General features: G+C 38.0%; 3 protein-coding genes and 1 non-coding gene across 5 annotated transcripts; 3 read left to right on the forward strand and 1 right to left on the reverse strand.

Moving 5' to 3' along the window:
• The first annotated feature begins 3025 nt into the window (after positions 1-3025).
• On the forward strand, positions 3026-4339 carry LOC116210300 (protein BIG GRAIN 1-like E). The gene has a single exon (XM_031544157.1). The coding sequence runs from the start codon at positions 3259-3261 to the stop codon at positions 4258-4260; it is 1002 nt and encodes a 333-aa protein (XP_031400017.1). The 5' UTR covers positions 3026-3258; the 3' UTR covers positions 4261-4339.
• Positions 4340-5256: 917 nt separating this feature from the next.
• On the forward strand, positions 5257-5328 carry TRNAD-GUC. Its single transcript has one exon. It is a non-coding gene; the product is annotated as a tRNA-Asp (tRNA).
• Positions 5329-7524: 2196 nt separating this feature from the next.
• Positions 7525-9522, forward strand: LOC116212386 (peptidyl-prolyl cis-trans isomerase E). Its single transcript, XM_031546973.1, has 2 exons — positions 7525-7939; positions 9101-9522. Exons 1-2 carry the CDS (start codon positions 7639-7641, stop codon positions 9319-9321), a joined length of 522 nt encoding a protein of 173 aa, XP_031402833.1. The 5' UTR covers positions 7525-7638; the 3' UTR covers positions 9322-9522.
• A 401-nt stretch (positions 9523-9923) lies between these two features.
• LOC116209892 (probable 6-phosphogluconolactonase 1) lies at positions 9924-12845 on the reverse strand. Of its 2 annotated transcripts, none has more exons than XM_031543641.1 (4): positions 12633-12845; positions 11626-11831; positions 11367-11502; positions 9924-10842 (listed from the first exon to the last, which is right to left on the reverse strand). In XM_031543641.1, exons 2-4 carry the CDS (start codon positions 11799-11801, stop codon positions 10348-10350), a joined length of 807 nt encoding a protein of 268 aa, XP_031399501.1. In that variant the 5' UTR covers positions 11802-11831; positions 12633-12845; the 3' UTR covers positions 9924-10347. The 2 variants fall into 2 exon arrangements, with proteins under 2 accessions (XP_031399501.1, XP_031399500.1); XM_031543640.1 differs by lacking the exon at positions 12633-12845 and adding an exon at positions 12225-12578.
• Between the last annotated feature and the right edge of the window lie 7396 nt (positions 12846-20241).

Genomic DNA, 20241 nt, shown 5'->3' on the forward strand with positions numbered 1-20241 from the left:
TGTTTGACTATGAGAAATGACCTATAGTACAGTAACACACGTTATCGATTGGAATCAAGAGGTTTCAGCTGATTCAATTCTCACCGGTGAAACTTTTCCATGCCCTTTGATTTCCTCAAGCTTTGATTAGTTTACTACAACCATTAGCATTCTGTGTAATCGAAAACTGACTGTTTCAATTGTATATATATTGTTGCCTGATTCAATCTCTTGACACTTTATCAGTGATTTGTTCGATTTCATTTCAAATAAAGAGCACGCTTACAGATCGAAAAATTGTATATATATCGTTGTCCGTTGATTTGATTACGATATGAATGTTATATAGTGGGCCAATGTTGTCAGGTGAAGCTTTCCTTGATAAACACTGTAAGGCCGTGTTTAGTAGGCATAAATGGAAATGATTATATATATGTAATGGAATCAATGATATTAGGTGCAACCACTTTTCGGTTATAAGGGGAATTATGGAGATAGTACTAGTAAAAAAAACCTAGCTAATAAAGAGTACAGGTACTCTCAACACAAGAATAAAAAAACACGGAACATTGAGTTCGTGAATAATTATGAGCTTTGCAAGCTATTGAAGATAGTAAAGAGAAAAGGAAAGGCATCAAGATGATCCTTCTCTGTCTCTTTTTTAGCATATATTGAGGAAATGAACAACCGAGTTTTTAAAATTTTGGAGAATTTTATAGATATTTTGTTAAACATATGGATTAAGATGTTTAGTTTTTTGATAGAGAGTTGATTAGCGGATGTTAGCCTATTCATTATGTAAATGATCATTCGACTACCCCCTAAGTTTGCTTTTAAGTACTCGTGGGTTTTTTAACCTTTTGTACATGTGTTTGCACATTCTCAATACTTTTATCGATAAAAAAAATCGAACACAGAACCTTTTAGATATCATATGAGAGCGTGTGTCACTGCTTTATACTCTCTTTTCTGAGAAGTTATTGAGTGATTCTATTTTGCCACGTGACGTGAGAAAGCACTAATTAAATTGCATGAAATAGAGAAATTAATACTAATCACTTATGAAAGCCCCAGAGAAAAAGAAGGAGGTGTATGAAATCCCTCCAGAACTAATTTCATCTGCCTCCAAACCTCCAAAAGAAGAAAAGGAGAAGAAGAACGGAAGTGATGAAGAAGAAGAAGATCCTCAGGGAGCCTTTATGGTTTTCCGTAAGGAAAACCCTGTGAGCTCCTTTCTTAAGGAGCAATGCGAGGAAAGTCAAATGGTGGTTAAAAAATAAACATCCGACTCAATATTAGAGGAAGAATCAGAAATTGGCATAATTATTCTTTGTTAAACGATTTTTATTGATTATTCCACCCGTGAGTATGAGGTAGGATTTAAAATTTTTTCCTCTTTTCTAGACCAACCATTTTGCATGGTTGTTTCCTTTTTTTCTTTTTCCCCCCTTTTAGGTTCACACTTGCCAAATATGCACCGACTCTTAAAAAACTTTCGCCCTTTAGTTATTATGATTAATTCGACTGAAATCGACATTGTGCAACGAATCACCAGCGTCAGCATGAGCCAGTTATTTCTTCTATCAACCTCCAATTTCGGATTGAGATTGACGATATTAGTAACTACGTATAAATGAACATGCAACTCTAGAGAACTTTATCTATATCCTATATTTTGTACTTCAATAATGAAATTGGAAAATACAACAATTGTATATGATTTCTTTTACTATGCAAGTGCTGTTCTAACAGATTTATGTACGGAAAGTTCGTGCATGCTTGATAGATGTAGCCTTTCCCACTAAGCCTATGAGCTTGAGTTCTAATTATTTTCTCTTGGACCGATCATATGGGGAAGCATTAGGTTCTTTCCGCTTCATAAAATAAATTATTTCACTATGCGCGCGCGCGCACACACATACATATATATATATATGCTATAGAGAGTAGGTAGGCAATTAATACAAACTTTATTTCTTAAACTTATAATATACCTATATATGAAGGTATAATATATGTGATAAAGCATGGAAAAGTTAATTTTGTAATAAATATGAAGTTTGCCCTTTTTTATTATGTAAAAAGAGCTTTCATATGTATATTAAAATATTAGTTGGCTTGATTGAGTTTGTTTTGGATAAAGGTATTACAGGTTTGATGCTGATCCATCCATAATCACTCCTAGCTAGTTTTGATGGCATCAAATTCAATATCTGATTTGTTGATTGTTTGTTCAGCTCGAAGACATAGAAATAATATGTCGTGTTAAAAAGAACAAAATGAAAGTGAAACCCAAGCAGACAAATGGGACCAAGACCGACACAACGAATCCGAGTAGATCGCATGCTTAAAATATATATAGGTTTGGCATTTACCATTATCTTGTGCTTTTCTCCGGCGCGCACAACCCTATATATCTTGTTGAATTTGCTAGGGTACATAATAGAGAGGAGGACATGCTACTTCAAAGTGATAGATTCCAATCATATATATATGTGTGTGTATGTATATATATGTGGGGAAAGGGCAAGGCGGGGTCCGGGATACCCAAAGTCTTCATCCTCCTATGACTTTCGTGCAACCCTAAAGAGATAAAGGTCATAGCACAAATCCCACTTTGAAAGACCAACAGAAGAACAACCAATTTGAAATCCGACTCCAAGAATCTTGTATAATTATATCTCGTAAAGAACCAATCAGTATATATTTAATATATTAATTATATATGTGACAGTATGCTGCGTCTTACTTGTCTACAAATGTAGCCCTTATCTTTTCTTGCACGTAATAGTCATATATATGATCAATTAATTGCATATTAATATTAATAATTGATGATATATTATGGAAACAAAAATTAAAACTTGACCTTGATTAATTTCCTCATTCTCTTTCCAATGACTAATGTGGGGCACACTCCCAAGAACATCCAAGAACACATATTCCCTCATCATACAAAATTATGAATGCGGTAATTTTATAACTATAAAGTGATGGACTTCCCCACTACTCTCAATCATTTCAAGAACCCGCCCCGCCCCCGGCCCCCCCCCTCCCCACCATCTCCAACACCCAATTCTTTTTGCTCATATCTCTTCCCTTCCTTTCCTTCCTCTTCACTTCTCCCTATCATCACCTTCCTAAACACTTCCTACCTTATAGTGCTCTCAATTCCTAAACAAGACATGTAAATGTACCTCTCTATATATAAGTCCCAAAATCATCTCTTCTAGGTGTACTCCAAAGTGAAACCCTTGTTACTTCGTGCTATTTTCTCTCATGTTCATGACGACCGGTAACTCGGACATAACTCTAAAGGCATATCCGTCGTTCCACCAGAGGAAGCATGACTCAGGTGAGCTCGACGTGTTTGAAGCCACACGGTACTACTCCGGACAGAATGAGTCGGGGTTGGGCCCTCACGGGGCCTCGCATCCTTGGCGGACGCGGAGAATGAGCCTGGATGAGCATGTGAGGCGGTCTTCACTATTTCTTCACCAAGGGCAGCTCGGGAAGCAAATCAAAAACAACAACAATACCAACGACCATAGGCACAAGCATGAACCGAGGCAGCCGAGGTCTCCTGGTGGGAGGCTTGCGAGCTTCCTTAACTCCCTCTTCAACCAGTCAAATTCGAAGAAGAAGAAGTCGAACAAGTCTAGCAGCAGTGGTAGTGGCTCAGTGCTGCAGTCATCGGGGAAGGAGCACGAGGATCCTGACCAGAGGAGGCGGAGGAGGAGCAGCATAAGCCACTTTAGGAGCTCTAGTACTAGTAGTGTGACGGAGTCCCATTCCAAGTCTAGAACTGGCAATGTTATTAGCAACGATCATACAAATTATGGCAATAACGTTCATCCTAGTGTGACAACTCCCACAAAGTCTTACAAGGACTTAAGGAGCTTCTTGGACCATGGGCAAGTCGAAGCTAGTAGTAAGCCTATAGCTTCCACTGGGGACAAGACGAAGATACGTTCGGGTTCAATTGGTGGGAAATCGAGATCCGAGTTGAAGTCGTTAGAAAACGAAGAGAAGGTCATCTGTGGCATGGAGTTCTATAGGAAGTTCAAAGATAACAAGAACAACAACAACAACAATAATAATGCTGGCAGCAAAGAAAGTATGTTAGTAGCGGAGGAAGAAGAGAGCGATTCAAGCTCTGATCTGTTCGAGTTGCAGATAGGCGGTGGAGGCTACTGCTCGAGTGACTTGCCTGTGTATGATACCACGCATATTGAGAGGATCAAGACCGGAGCTCCCATTTCCATCAACGCTCCCTCCTAGATATTCAAATATTATTAGTCATTTATTGTCTTGACCACTACATTGTAATGAGAAGTATGGATTAATCCTTTTGATGTTACTGTGTTTTCACGGATCTCTTTCTGAATTTTATCTCAATTATGCCTCAAAAAACGAAAATATCGATCTTCAAAGAAGCCAGGCGCACTGAGTATGCTGCGATGAGTACTTGTGGTTGCTTGGTTTGGCGCATGACTTGGATTATCCAGTGAAGTAAGAACATCATCTTGGATGGAATTCACTTATTAAGAGATAATCAATGTGAAGTACATGACCAATCAACATAGATGATATCATTGCTATAAGTAAACGCGAGATCTTTAATTTGAGAAGGCATTCGTCAAGATTGTAATGTTACAATTTGGAAATTGAGATATGTGTAGTCTAGCTAATAATATTTATTTCAATGTGGAGTAGAATTAAGGTTCTTCATGTCTGGAAAGCAGTGGACAACATGATCATCCCTCTAAACATTATCTTGACTTTGCGTACATGTAATCGTGGGGGAGGTGTGTGGTGTGGGTTCAAAAACTTACATATCTTTCGCATGCTCTTAAAAAGCTTATTAGATGCCCAATTCGGTAATTTTCTTCTTTCCATTTTCGACATTTTCCTTTGTTTTGAATTTCCCTTTCCATGGGTTATCAATTGGATATTCTAATCTTACCTGGTAAAATTACCGTTCTAATATATCAAATGTTAACGAAAGCATGATGGATTATTTATACATATATAGATCTCTGATTCGTATTATACATCAGCCCGAGAACTATATCGTATCGTAAATGAGAATACATGGGGCCCGCCATCCCAGGCTATATTTGGCTCTCGTTTGATATGGCGGGAGTAAATCTCTATCCTGTTAGGCTGTTGCTGCTATGAATATAGAAGGACAATTTGATATATGAAATGGATCTATATGCCAGTGAAAATGTATAATCCTTTGAAAAGATTTTGTCGAGATTAAGAATCAGCGAGGTCGTTGTAGTATAGTGGTGAGTATTCCCGCCTGTCACGCGGGTGACCCGGGTTCGATCCCCGGCAACGGCGAATTTTTTTTTTTTCCCCTTCCTTCCATCAGAACTAAGCGGTGCCGTTCCATTGGCTGTCGTGCAGAGGGGGGCCCACGAGATAAGAACTACTGAAGGCTGCTTGCCTCTTGCTGATTCTCTTTCAGTTCACTAACTATGGTATTGACCGTCACAACTATTCACTGCTGAGGAATACCAGCTGTTTTGCAGTGAACTCGTAGTGTAAACGGAGTTGAAGATTGATTGATGAGCTGAGGGGCTAATCATGGGATTGAGTGCTTGCCGCTAGTTCTCCAATCGAGACAGATACGTTTGGACGCAATGCCACTTACGAGTGAATCGACAGCCAGGATTTAATTTGAAATTGGAGCTGCCCTGAGAAATTTCAAGTTTATCGACGAGTAATATTGAACCGGAATGGCCTTTCTGTATAGGTTCAAGTAATGCTTAATCACGAGTACTTGTCAGAGAGAAAGGGAGATCGACTGGGCAAGCCAGTTCATTATTATAAGTTCTCTTGATTCCAACATTGTAAGACCTCCTTCTCCTAACACTATGTTTCATGTCAAGACCGAGATGATAATAATCCGTTGTGCATGGTCTGCTGACAGTGAAGCCATACATTATGCTTTTGCCGTGTTACTTTATAGAGGGAAGGCCGGTACCCTTATCTAGTGGGATATCACGCTGTTCGATTTCATGATGGGAACAGATGTAGGTTGGAAATCCATGAAGGTTCTAAAGGGCCTTTGTTTTTTGGGATGTGGCCACCCTTCCCATTTCAGTATCATGCATTTGCTGATATCCTCTGCAAGGAAAAACATCAATAGTTACATGACTAATTTGAGATTACATCTGCAGATGGACATTCATGTTCTGGGCAAACTCTGATCAATTCCGGAAGACAAAGTGTTCCCTGCATGGAGATCTGGCATGGGAAGAGGTAGATGACCGGATGTTACTGTTTGACGCTTAGATTGGAGTTTTCGTCTGATGAAATTAATGTAATTTCTGCTGGACTCGATTCGGGTCACTACATTTGCCTCCTGTCTTCTGTTGCTGATCCTCCATTTTTAAGCATTACAGAAGTTCTGGACACTAAGCACTAACGTGTGTTTCTTTACTTTCTATGAATCATGCAGTCTTTTGGTTTTCTATGAATCATGCAGAACGATATTAAGTTTACATATTCAAGAAGAAAACGTCACAAAGAAATCCGAGAACACTCAATCCATGGTTTTACCAGCTCCATATGAGATTATGATTATGAAAGAATCCCGAGTAATAGTTCCGAAAACAGCGAGCTCAAGCAAATCTCGTCAAAACTCATATTACGCCGATTAATGTTGAGCTGGGGCCAAGGGTGTCTAAAGGTACTGTTAGCTCAGTTTAGATGTAGTCTTGCTCTGTTGCAACTTTTGATAGGTTACATGTTGAGGAAATAATGGATCCCTTGAATTCTCCATCGTCCAAGGAAAACAAAAGCAATCATATAGACTCTTTTTCGTGGTGCAGGTAAAAATTAGATGCAGTTCCTCTATTGATCATATGGTTTCTGAACTAGAACGTAAATCGCTCCCGAACTCTTTGCCATTTTTTTTTCAAGTTTTCTTGGGCTAACTTAATGTCCGTTTATGTAACAATCTCCGAACATGATCTAGTGAATAGGGAAATTGTGCCAGCTGAGGATGCAGAGGTTGATTATGCAGCTTGAAATTCTGAATTAACATGCCGATAATGCTGCTCCTGAAAATTCAGGGAATGAATAACACAAACCTATTATCTTTTAAAATAATAAATTACCTACTAAATAGTAAGAAATTTATTATTTTATAAGATAGAAAAGTTATTTCGTAACGAACTAATTTTTTTTTTGTTAAATAGCGAATTTCCTTATAGTAAATTTTGTATCATCATATAATAATAATAATAATAATAATAATAATAATAATAATAAAGGTTTATTGCATTATATAATTTAATGTTGACAGATATTCTTAAATTTATCTCAACGTCATTTTTTTACTTGAAGTATCTCAATGTTGTTATTTTTATTTTACCATCTAGCCCTCTGGGAATAGATGATATCAAACTAGCCATATTGGGATACTTCAGACGAAAAAATGATATTGGGTTAAAACTAAAAATCCTTTCAAATGTGAGGGTGCAATTAACCTAATAATAAAGTCCAGAAATCTCTAATGGCGGCCCATATTATATCGTTTCGATCGACCGTCACGCTGTAAAGAAGGAGAGAGAGGAGAAGAGCAGCTGAAGCAGAGAAGGCTTCGGAGAGCTGCGCTCATCAGCAGCAGCAGCAGAAGGAAGGATGAACTACCAGGTGCAGAAGAACACCCTCTACGTCGGAGGGTTGGCGGAGGAGGTGAACGAGGCGATTCTCCACGCCGCCTTCATACCCTTCGGGGACATCAAGGACGTCAAGACCCCGCTGGACCAGGCTACCCAGAAGCACCGCTCCTTCGGCTTCGTCACCTTCCTCGAACGCGAGGACGCCGCCGCCGCCATGGACAACATGGATGGCGCTGAGCTCTACGGCCGCGTCCTCACCGTCAACTACGCTCTCCCCGAGCGCATCAAGGGTGGCGAGCAGGGTTGGGCTGCTCAGCCCAGTACGCCTCCTCTTCCCTTCTCTTCCCCTTTCCCTCACCCCCTTTTTTCTCTATTGATGATGATTCCTAAATGGCTGCTCCGGAAAACCTAGCTCCAGCTCTTGATTTATTCCTGCATTTGTTCTCTTCAATTGCATGACCGTTGCCTGGATTTTTGGGATATGGCTGCTGTCGTTGCTGTTGGGCCAGCTCTAGATTGGTTTTAGGGTCTAGGGTTTTAGCAGATTTAACTGGTATTGGCGATAAATATGATTAGTTGCATGATTCGCTCACTGTGCACTTCTTGGTGTGAAGTAAATTTGATTGGTGCCGCCTCTATCGAGTAAAACTTGTATATGATCTCTCTCTGAGATAAAGGCGAATTTTTGTTGCGCTTCTGGTAAGCTAAGAAGGAGATTCTTCGCCCTTGATTGTTATGATGGGGCGGAAACGAATAGGAACAGAGAGGTGTCAGCAGGTAGAGAGCCTTGTTGTATAGATTAGGGCAGCTCAGTGGCTGCTAGTGCGTAATCACGCTCTATTAGCTAACTACGATGTCAATTAGATGGCATGTATGCTATAATTATCCGGTGTACCTTTTCGGCTCTTCCTTAGGCACGGTTCCTCACCTTGGACTAGATTGAGTTCTTCTTTTATTGGGATTGTGTAGCTCCGGTTTTTATGCGTGCTTGACTGTAGTTTTATTAACTCTATTGCAGCTATTCTAGAAAAGGGCTTTTGTCTCTTATAATCCGTTTCTTCTCTTTGCGAAGAAGAAGATTTGTTTCTGGTTCTCTCTTGTTGATATTCTGTTACCATTGTAAATGCATATACCTTAACTATAGCCTGATGATATAAAATTTGAACTAGAAAGAAAATGTAACTAGCTAGCAGCAATTTATTTAATGGAACATTTCTGTTGTAGGAGAAAGAAACTGGACTGTGAATCTGATAGTTTGTCCTTGTACACAGCTCTCGACCTGAACTGAGTTTGTCCTTTGTTTCATGAAATTGATCTAGGATTAGGCTCCCCACCTTTATCCCTTGCTCGTGCTGTATCATGCGCCTGTGGGTGTGCGCTTCACTCTGTGGGCTGTTCTGCTGCTGCAGAAATTTGAATCTACTTTTTGTGTAGTACCGAGTTAAAGGCTTTCGCTGACTATGTTGTGTGTCGTCTCTCAGTTTGGGCGGATGCTGATACATGGTTCGAGCGGCAGCAACAAGAGGAGGAGTTTCAACGGTTGCAGGCTGAGAATAGGGCCGCAATGGAGGCTGCAGAGGAGTTACGCAGGAAGCAGATGGCCCAAGACCGAGAGGGCGAGAAGGAAGATGACACCACTGAAGTGAAGGATGACCCAATGGCCCAGGCTGAAGCTGAAGCTTTGCAGCAGAATAACAAGTGAAGTAACGTTTCATTGTTTTTCTTTTTTGGCCCCCATCTCCAAACAAAGTGGTTTCTCAGCAAATTGCATTAATTGTAACTGAGCTTTTGTTCCATCAACTAACTGAGATCTGTATCATATTCTGCATTTTATAAACCGGTGCGATGGTATAGAGGAGCAGATGATTTTCTAATGCAAATTCTGAGGATTCGGCTCTTGTGATCTCTTCTTTGGCTTTTTCATCCTCAAAACTCCAATACTGAAAGAGATGGTAATCGACTGTTGAGACTGTCATCAAGTTTTTGTCCGTGTGGTTAGAGAGAAAATCTCCGAAGTTACAGATTTAAAATTTTAAGATGTGAGACTAGAGTTCGGCTCGAACTTAGCTGGGTTCCGCTCGTCCCTGGCGTGGGGAAGTTAATTATCCCTGGTCAAATGACATAAACTAATAAACAAAAATGACGACTGCATGGTGATGAAGTTTGCATGTACCTTGCCGAACAATCTACATGTGAGGCATGGAATCGTATCTAACTGTTTAAAACCTATCAATGTGGGAGGTTGTTCTCGAATTCGACGTGAACAGTAACACGAAGAATCTTGATGAGTGAAGGTACAAGATGTGCAGCAGAAAAAGACTAGTTTCCAAGAACTGCGATTATTGTGAGCCTTACACCACAATTTTCAGCCCTCTTGAATCCAATACAAGCAGCAACCAGAATGCTGGATAAAAATCGAAAAGTACATGCAGAGAAGGGCATGCAAAGGCCGAGATCCCGCTTGAGTTCCAGCAGCAAGACATACCAGAAAGTGAATGATCTACTTAAGTTATCTGCTTTATTACCCTTCCCTAAAATAAAATATAATCACACTTCCCACTAACCTCTTGTAGCAGAGGAAGAGTATTAACTAAGACGGTGAAAAATCGAGCCCGAGCCAGAAGAAAATTTACTTCTGTGTTTCCTAAAAGGCGTCATAAACTGTGTCGCTGTACTAGGTACAATCATATACCTTCTCTTTGGCAAAGAAGATCAATCTCATCAAATCCTACTCGGAAAAACCCGAACCATTGAGCTTAGAGGCAGCACTCCTGTCCAAGAACCACACCAGGTTTCCTGAGCTTGGGCTCACCATCTGAGCTGGCAGGGATGAGCAGTCGGGCCCCGAATTGCCAGCCATTACCATCTGCACAGCTCTGGCCTTGTTCTCCCCTGTTATCACAATGGCGACATTGGAGGCAGAGTTTATCACTGGCAGGGTAAAAGTGATCCTCTCTGGTGGGGGCTTCGGGGAATCAGTCAGGAAGGTCACCCACTCATTCTTCTCATCAAGGGCACCATGGCCCGGGAATAGGGAGGCCACATGCCCATCCAGGCCCATCCCAAGGAGTATGAGGTCAAATTTGGGGCAGTCGCTGATGTCAGAAGCGCAGACTGTCCGGGTCCTCACAAGTTGTCTGATGACAAACTCGTAGTCGCTCGCTGCTTGCTCAGCTGAAACAGTATCGTTGATCGAGTGGATATGGCCTGGGACCACCGGAACCTGAAGAAAAGTTTAGGAGAACTGTATATCACACTGTTGTTTTGCTTATCTTGCTTTTAAAGGTATCCTAATGATACTACAGCTTGAAATAACAGATGGAAATAAATTCCTAATCCCCTTCATTTATCCGTAAAGCAGTAGATGGTAAGTCATCAACAACCTAAACCGGACAAATCAGTAGCATTCAGTATAATTAAGAAAACACAACTGTCAATGTAATCTAACCGTCTCACATCAGGGGTTGAACTATTCTCTTCAAAGTGAAAGGTAAGCAAGTAGCAAGAGACACTAGAAAGTCGAATGAGTCGTCAATCAACAATAACTGTACAACTGGATATTGGACTATCCATGACGATGACAAAGCTGATGGAGCTTATATTCTCGGCAAACGCCTTTAAAATAAACTTGAATGTAAAATGATGAACTAAATCTGTTATCTATCATGAACTCGCGATAATGCAAGAGAGAATATATTTACATAAAATTTCATGAATACAATATTCAGATTGTTGTGAATTTAACACCTTAGACAAAAGCTCATCCTTCGCCAACTTGTAGTTGCTATCAGAATGGGATTTCGACACCACACGCTCATCAGACCAAAAGATATGCCAGCGAGCCCAGTCCACGGTCCTGATATAGGGAGCTTCACACAGCTTCCTGTTTCCCAGAAGAAGAGGAAAAAAATGGATCACACAGCATCCAATATAGCGATCGTGAAGCGAAGTTAAAAAATTTCAAAAAAGTTAGAGCTACCAAAACTGGAATTTGAAAATACAATACCCCATCAAACCGACAAGAGAACCTCCTGATAGGACAATGGAGAAGACACCGTGGTCCTTCACGGAAACCTCCGATAGTTCAGCAATATATTCCGCTAAGCTAGCAGCGAGGTCATCTAAGCTCTCGTGAATCCTCAGCTCTCCCCTGTCATTGTGAAATACCTTGGAAAGAGCCATTCCTTGAACAGTAGAGTTTGCGTCGCAGCTCTGTGGGAGACGAAAATAGTAACACAAATAAATCCCGAGATTGCCAAGGAACTCATGCTCCTACTCGTAAGGGAGAATGGAAGATACCACCATGAATGCTAATTAAGGGAAACTAATTAGACAGAGCTCTGACGCAGTAAAAGGTAGAAAAGCAGCAAAGTTTCCACGAAGCAATGATCACACACTCAAAAAGGCAAAGAAGTACACGCATTTTGCAATTTTTTCAAGCGAAGTACAACAGCCTGACACTGAATCATAAGAACCTTCCCTTCAGGACTTTACAGATAAGAGTATACAATCAAGGGCAAAAATCAAATAAAGATCAGAGAAAGAGAGAGAGAGAGGGAGAGATATTGAAGCCCAGCAAGAAACCAGAATGCTACAATATTAGACCTTTTAAGGGGCAATGGAATGAGAAACCCAGATCAACGAAGGACCACAGCTAAACGTTGATCAGTTCAACGCTGGCATTATCAGCACTGGCCCAACAAAAATGGTGCAACGCAAGAATCAATGCAAGAAAGAACCTACATCCGACCCAGAAGCAAAAACATAATAAAAATTGGGTCTTTGGACCCCCGGAGAGAGACAGGGACAGAGAGACACAGAGACACATAGAGAGGGATTCCTTGGGAGGAGAAGAGAGAGTGAGGGAAGAAGAAGTACAATCAAAGGTGGGATTTTTATATATAAACAGGACAGGAGAGCAAGTGCTGCTCCAATCCAACCCACTAATACATATCCTTCTGATGTACAAATTTACAGAGCGTAGGAAATGGAGGAAACTTGGTAGAATTTTACCTCCTCTTCGGCTTCCACGTGACTTCCCCCAACTCTCTCTCTCTCTCTCTCTCTCTCTCTCAATCAAAAAGTAAACGGATAAAATACAATTCAACAGCCCTCTCTCTGTTCTCTGGTTTTCGGGTCTCTGTCTCTCAACTGGTGTCGGGAAAACCCCTGAATCCTAGATCGTCTCAAAACTCTGAGACACGGAGAGAGAGACAGAGATGGTATTGGAAGCACAAACAAGAATATTCATACTTATATAGGGGGAAGAACATGACATGAATATTGCTTGTTTTTAAGATTAATTAAATTAATTAATGAGAGAGGTTCATGGAATGTAAGCTAATTATTGCTTACCACAATAAAGTAAAACCAGCTTGACCTCATTATCTGCCTTAATGGCCGTCCCGGAAATGGTGTTTTTCCATTTTTGTTCTATGAATGTGATCCATGATGTGATATGATAGAGAAATCCGAAAGGGTTAGTTGATGTTTTACGTTAAGTATCGATCTGATGACGATGTCTATTCACCACTCTTGTGAATGAATACCTTTGAGGTTTATGATTTAGGTGACTAGCTACTTATTAGAAATCAATCACTGCCATTTCATAGAAGACTTGCTCGCATCTCAATTGGGACACAGCACGCAATGTGCATCATAACATATCTACGATTTCTTGAGACTCGCGCAAAGACCAGAAGAGGAATGAACTACATTTGCCCATTACAAAGTTGAAAAGAAGAAAAAAGGCCAAGTTCAAGGTGCAATAACACTTGCCTTGAGAGGAATTAAAATTTTCCGCAATCTTTTATTCAACTTTTCATTTTCATTCATTAAAGGCTATGAATCTATCTTTTAACATAAAAATTAATATAATCAAAGAGACGAAGAAAAAGGTTTCTTTTCATGAATCTAATGAGGAAGAGGGAAAGAGGAAACAAATGGGGTCAAGGGAAAAATGAAATCCTAAATAATAATCTTCTTTTTTTTCCATTTGATGCTTTACAAGCATTAATTTGATGCCATTTCAATCTTGGTTACTGTCTTTAATCAAATAAGCCAAACCTTTTTTTTCTTATGTCATGATTTGATGATGGTGCTTATTGATTGATAATTTCGATGGCCTAATTTTCATGCTAGTGTTCCTTAATTATGCTCAAATAAGCCAAACCTTTTTTTCTTATGTCATGGTTCGATGATAGTGGTTATTGATTGATGACATTGACGGCCTAAGTTTCACCTCGTAGGCCATCATTGTCCTTAACTTCTCCAACCTCAACCTCCACACTGAGGCAGGCATGACTGAATATACCAAGAAAAGAAAGGTTTGGAATCTCCAGCCATCATTATTATCCCAGCAACAGCATTGAAAGCAAAGGTAATAGGGGGAGGTAAGGTCCTCTCTCTATGTTTCCAAAGTGTCCCGTCCCGCCAATCAAATTCTTTCGTGACTGAAATTCGAGATCGGTCCCTCTCAATATCATAGTCCGTTAGATCAGGAGACGCTACGTAAGTCCGCCATTACGAAGACTTTCTACCGGCTATAATCATCACATTACGCCGACTTCCAATGAAATTAGTATAGGATCTAGAATAATATATGTTGCTCCGTTTTTTTTTTTTTGTTGAATAAATGTTGCTCTGTCGATGTGTAGTATTACGACTAAGTACACATTTCTTAATCTGGTCGAAGTTTTTAAGATATAAGGTTCATTTATTTTGAGAAAACAAGAGATCACGAAAACTGCATATAAGATCTTATATCGAGCCTCCTAGATCGATGTATCAAATTATTATATATGTCATTTACAAATTCCATATAGAGAATTTTGAGATTTTTATGGCTTGTTTGGTTTCATAATAGGATTTTAAAATTCTATTTTAACTTAATTCTATTCAAAACAAAACAAAATAACTTATAGAGAGGGTGAACCTCATTTATACCACTCTTTTTTCACAACAAACAAAATAACTCATAAAAAGTTAAAGGGTGAGTCTCATTTATACCACTCTTTTTCAAAATCAAAATTTAATTTTAAAATCTTATTTTGAAACCAAACACAACATTATATATTATCATAACTTTGAAGTATAATAATGAATTAATAATTATCATCACTATTTTTAGTCCTTCCTGTTGGGAAACTTACGGGAAACCCCTTGAATGCCAGTGGGCTCTACCAATTGTTTTACCCTTTTTTGGAGAAAAACAGGGAGCCAATGAGAAATATATGGGGGGAAGAGAGAGAGAGAGAGAGAGAGAGAGAGAGAGAGAGAGAGAGAGAGAGAGATATTTGGGTGGAGTCTTTTCCCTTTTTTGGATTATAACATTTTGACAAGAAAGAAAGTACTTATTCTTTTGATCATGCCATCTCCTCAAATCCCCACATATATCCAAAAAAAGAAAAAGAAAAAGATACCATTTTCTTATAAATAAATCAACTGAACTTTTTTGAAGTGTACACCACTTGATATTCAAATATCTAATTGATCTCAATTAATTTAAAATGGAGTTGAATTAACCTATTAATGAGTAAAATTTTAAATATTAATATTTCTTATTATTTAAAAAAAATAAGAATTGACCAACTTGAACCAATTTACAATATCTCAAAGGAATCAACTAACTTAGTTCTTTGAGAGCAACATGTATGCTTTAGCACTAACTATTTTAGGAGGGGAAAAGGGAATTCATTTTATTTTAAATTTAATAAAAATATGTACTGTGATATTGGTGGTGGTCATTGAGACAATAATAAAGTTCTACACCATTATTTGAGGATCTTCTTGCGTTATTTATTTCTTTTTTGTTTTATATATTCAATTCCTTTTTCATTTTCAGTTATATTATTGTGTTTGACCTAATTCATTAGAATCTAATAATTATAAATTTCTTATCTTCCCATAGAGAAAAATCTGAAAAAATTGATAATTGTATTCTTGTCATTTTGTAGGTAGGATTACAATATGAGATCTTACTTTTCTTAGACATTTTTTATTTGACTACATATTCAAGAGCATATTTTTGAAACTAAATTTTACAGCAGGTTTGGTAGCCGCAATTTTGTTTTAACTTCTTAAGATATCGAACGTCCTTTTCTAGATTAAACTATAGATATGTCAGAATAAATAATTCTTATATTCGAGTTTTATTTAGATGGAAAGAATCAAAAAAATGATAAAAGTGAAATCATAAGCCCGTGAAATTGGAAAAGAAATTATTAATTGAAGGATTTTTGAATGCTAAGTTGAAATATATAATAAAATTCATGAAAATCAAAAGGGCCCTGGAAAACTGAACACATAAATAATATTAGTAGGCGTCTGTCAGATGGAAACTCCAATAATTGGTTGATCCGAGATACCTTTGATTTATGCTTATCCAATCACTTAAAACCGAATTAGTATGGAGAAAAAAAAAAGAATCACACGGAATCTTTCCTTGATAATTCTTTTTCTATTATTATTTCTTATATTTTTGCTTCTTTTTATTGGCTAATAATATGATGATTCTTTCATTATATGATCATATAATCATTCTCATGAGACTGCTCCACGAGGTACTAAATATAATGATCTTTGGATAAGAATGAAGGACGAAATTAGTATTTTATGAAAAAATGTATAATAATATTACATAAATGGGTCTTTATATCCTGAGCCAGGGCACAGATCTGGGGCCAGCTAAGATCAGGGCATATCTTTCCATTGCTTCCTAATCTCCTAGCATGTCCTACAAATTAGGGTTGTATAAATCCTCTCACTAACTGTTCAATTATTGCTTGGTCCTTTATAAAATTAGGGTTTCATGTTATCTTCTCATACACTTAAAGCATGCAATCATTTATTATGCCAAGTGTGGTTTTGATAGCTTAAAATTTTTGGCATTGATGCTCTCTTTGGATGAAGTTTACATAAATTAGGGATTTACACTTTTAGGTTGGTGTCTATCACAACTTAGGATCAATGTCCCGTATAATTAATATACATATTGGAAATGAGACACTTACGATAATGATCTAATCAACTTAGAGAAAGATATTTTAACACTTACGGTGTGCACCCGGAATCCCAATGGATTCAAATTGTCGATCTAGACCACTAGGGAGTAACGTTTCTATTTTCTTTTCCCTTTTTCTTTTGTGACTTCGCTGTGAGTGAGCTATATGAAATAATCGAGCGTTTGTATTGCTATCGGATCGTATTCGCCATTCGGCATGATCTAGCATAATTTGAAACCGAGATATCCTATTAACTGAAATCTAATCAACTCACAGAAAGCTACAACCCATAAAAAGTTAAAAGATTGGCCAAAGGAAATATATTGGGGTTTCGATCGTTAAAAGAAATGGGTCTAAAAAATGCTCACATGAGGCGTGATGACTCATGGGTTATCTATATGTTAAAAAAGGAGGGTCCCGCTTAAAGTTTGAATGATTGAATATCGGTTGCATGGACATCGCTTCATCGTCATATATGTGGAAGCACAAGCTTATCTGATTCCATGAGTTTGCGAGGATTTAATATCGATCGAACCCGAGATAATATAATTGCCTTAAAAAGGATCCTCTCGTGGTACAAATAGAAGAAGAAACAGGTAGACAAAGTCAGCTTTCTGCGGCTCCCTACTCGCTTTAATTTTCCCACAAGAGTGAATACAGTTTATTTCGTCAGACTAATTTTTTATGGCCAAAATGGGCAACTACAAGCTCGCAATACACGCAAGAAAATTTCGACACGGTTTCAAGTTTGAAGAAAACAAAGAAAATCAGCAGCCAGAGGTTAACCGATTAATTACGAAGTTCACGGAAGGCAACAAAACAATAGTCAATAAGTTTAAAGGTTGGTATATATATCACACAACTTAAAATTATATGTACCACTTTATTTAGAATTCAATCTAGATAATTATGATTTTAACAATAATTTGATCTCAATCTTTTGAAATTCGATTAGTTTCCCATTTATATGATTAGATCCAACGATATATAAATGTCGAGAGAGATTGATCGATTTATCAATTGGGATTTAATATTATAAGACTACTAATTAGTACTATGTAACCTCGATTTTATTGCCTATATCCAAATGCATATATTTATATATGTCAGGAAAAAAAAAACTATTTTCTGGAAAAAGGTATCTATTTTAAAATGCATAAGTAAATAAGGTTTTTTTCCCCTCTTCCTTTGCCTGTGATACAAGGAATAAAATAAATTTTCTTCTATTGCAGTCTGCTTAGACATGTTTCAAGCTTAGACATGTTTCATAGTGCACATGGGCATCTCTAATGTCGGCTTAATTAGCCATAAAAGGGACCTAAACTCTGCATTAACGTGATAATTACTATTATATTGCTAGAGATTCCTCATCTAATTATGCAATCTTATAACTTAACCAATAATGCCTCCATGATTACACACACACACACACAGCCTATAGCCCCACCGGTTAGACTTGCTCTGCGGGGGTCTGAAAAATTAGTCTAAATTGTAATGCTGATTAATAAACTAATTGAGAGTTTGATTATGTTGGGCAAGTAATTTTCGGTTAGTTAATTATATACTGTTGAATTACTGAAAATTTCTTGTGCAGCTAGTCATCTATCTCAGGCTAGCACCATTAGTTTCACGATGCAACACTAATTCAAACAACTAATGGATAAACATAAGCACTTTACATATACATATGACCAAATTAATTATTCCTATGTATACATATTTATTTTATTTATTTGTTCGTCTTTTCGCTTTGTTTCTCCCCAAAATGCACCATCTTGTATTCAGAAACTCAAACGAGGTTTGACTAAGGTTCGAGTCAAGTTGACATTTATAGATGGAAACTCTCTCAATCATAAATTTTCTTCCTACATATTAGTACTTAAAAATATTGTTTAAAGAGAACGGACATCAAATCACATGAGATAACTCTTGGTGATTCTTTCTACCGTGTTTTTAAGTTTTAGCTTATAAAGTGCTGCAAGGCAACTTGACGATAGTCACAATTGAGTTTTTATGCTATTTTCTTCTTTTATATATATAAGTGACCTCTCTATTGATCATTTCATAGTCAATTACTTGTAAAGATGCGTGACAAAACCCAACAGGTCACACAAAATCCATTACATTACAATATTCTACTCGATGATTTTGAATAAGTAGCTTGCGCGGATGCATTAGTTGAGTACCAAACTACAGCTACTATTCGTTTAATTAAATTGTTATTGATTCGATCCAGCAAAAAAAAATTTGATATTGATTCGTCAATTTCTTACTATGATGAGATGAGACCTACAACGAACAATCTACAGGATTTAATTTAATTTAAACTCTTATTAAAAAAGTGGATTTAGTAATACCACTTTGTAATCCTTACGTAATCCAATTGGGTTAAACTATAACTGACTGTTAATTTTCCTATTTATTCTTTTATGTGCGACCGTGGCATCATTGTTAGGTCATCTCCACACGGTGATCTTGACATGAAACATTTGAATTTCTTGTCTCATTTTAATCTATTCATCAACAGAATGATCCACGTCTTTTGCTAGCTTCATGCCTCGCGCCAAATAGAAAATTTAGAACTACTTTGGCCATGTCAATTACAACTTTGGCAATTAACACTTCCTATTATGATTAATGACAGTCGAGCGCTAGCTACATACTGCTGTTCCCCGAGTCTAATACCTATTCGAATAAAACTATGCTCTCATATCTATGGCAAGGAAAAATTGGATCTAAAAAGAAAAATGATCTCGATTCACCAAATCCGTCATCCTTTGCTTGGCAGTTCTTGATCGATCCGACGGTTTCCTTTGCCTTCTTCTGTTTTTTTCTTTATCTTATTGATAATATATGTCACTATCGCATTGATTAATTAAGCTTTTGCCATCTCTGGCAAATTCCACCTTAGATGTAATCAAGAAAGGGACATGTTGGTAGATCAATAGTTAAGTATAAAAGTTTAGGTGGGTAGATATACAACACATATACAGACAGAATATACATATATAGGAGGGGGTTAGGTTTATGATAAATGAGCACAATTGTCAAGTAGGGAAGAAAGAGATGTCTTTGTCGCATAATAAGAAGAGGAAAAAAGGAGAAAACCCACTTGTATGCATGGGTAGGTCCGCTCCACTTATCTAATTTCAATTTTCGTATAAAAATAAATAAATGAATGAAAACAATCAGCCCAATATGTACAGGGAAGCTGATATAGGCCTGCCCCCGAACATGTGCATATTGTCACTTGACGTGCCCCTCCTCAGTAACTTCCGGTCAGACCCACCCGGCCCACTGCCTTCGCAATTGCGATATCAGGGGGGATGGTCTCGATAAGTCGGGCACTCACATTGTTAGTCCATCTTTGAAGTTAGGTTTAGGTATCGTGTTCTGATTTCATCTAATAATCTGACCAGCGCGCAGCTTTGATGGGAGCCGGACGATAAGTCTGATGGCATGGCTTCCTTACCAACTAGTATCTCATCAGTTCATTTTCTGTAATTCGCCAGAGATGATAGGCTGGAACTGTACAGCTATGAACTGTACTAACAACCTCATCAATGCCATAGCCCGACTTTCGTCGTGTAAAGAAGCCGACATCTTGTTTCGACATACGG

The sequence above is a fragment of the Punica granatum genome, chromosome 6, assembly GCF_007655135.1.
Source record: "Punica granatum isolate Tunisia-2019 chromosome 6, ASM765513v2, whole genome shotgun sequence".
In the NCBI taxonomy this organism is placed as follows: domain Eukaryota; kingdom Viridiplantae; phylum Streptophyta; class Magnoliopsida; order Myrtales; family Lythraceae; genus Punica; species Punica granatum.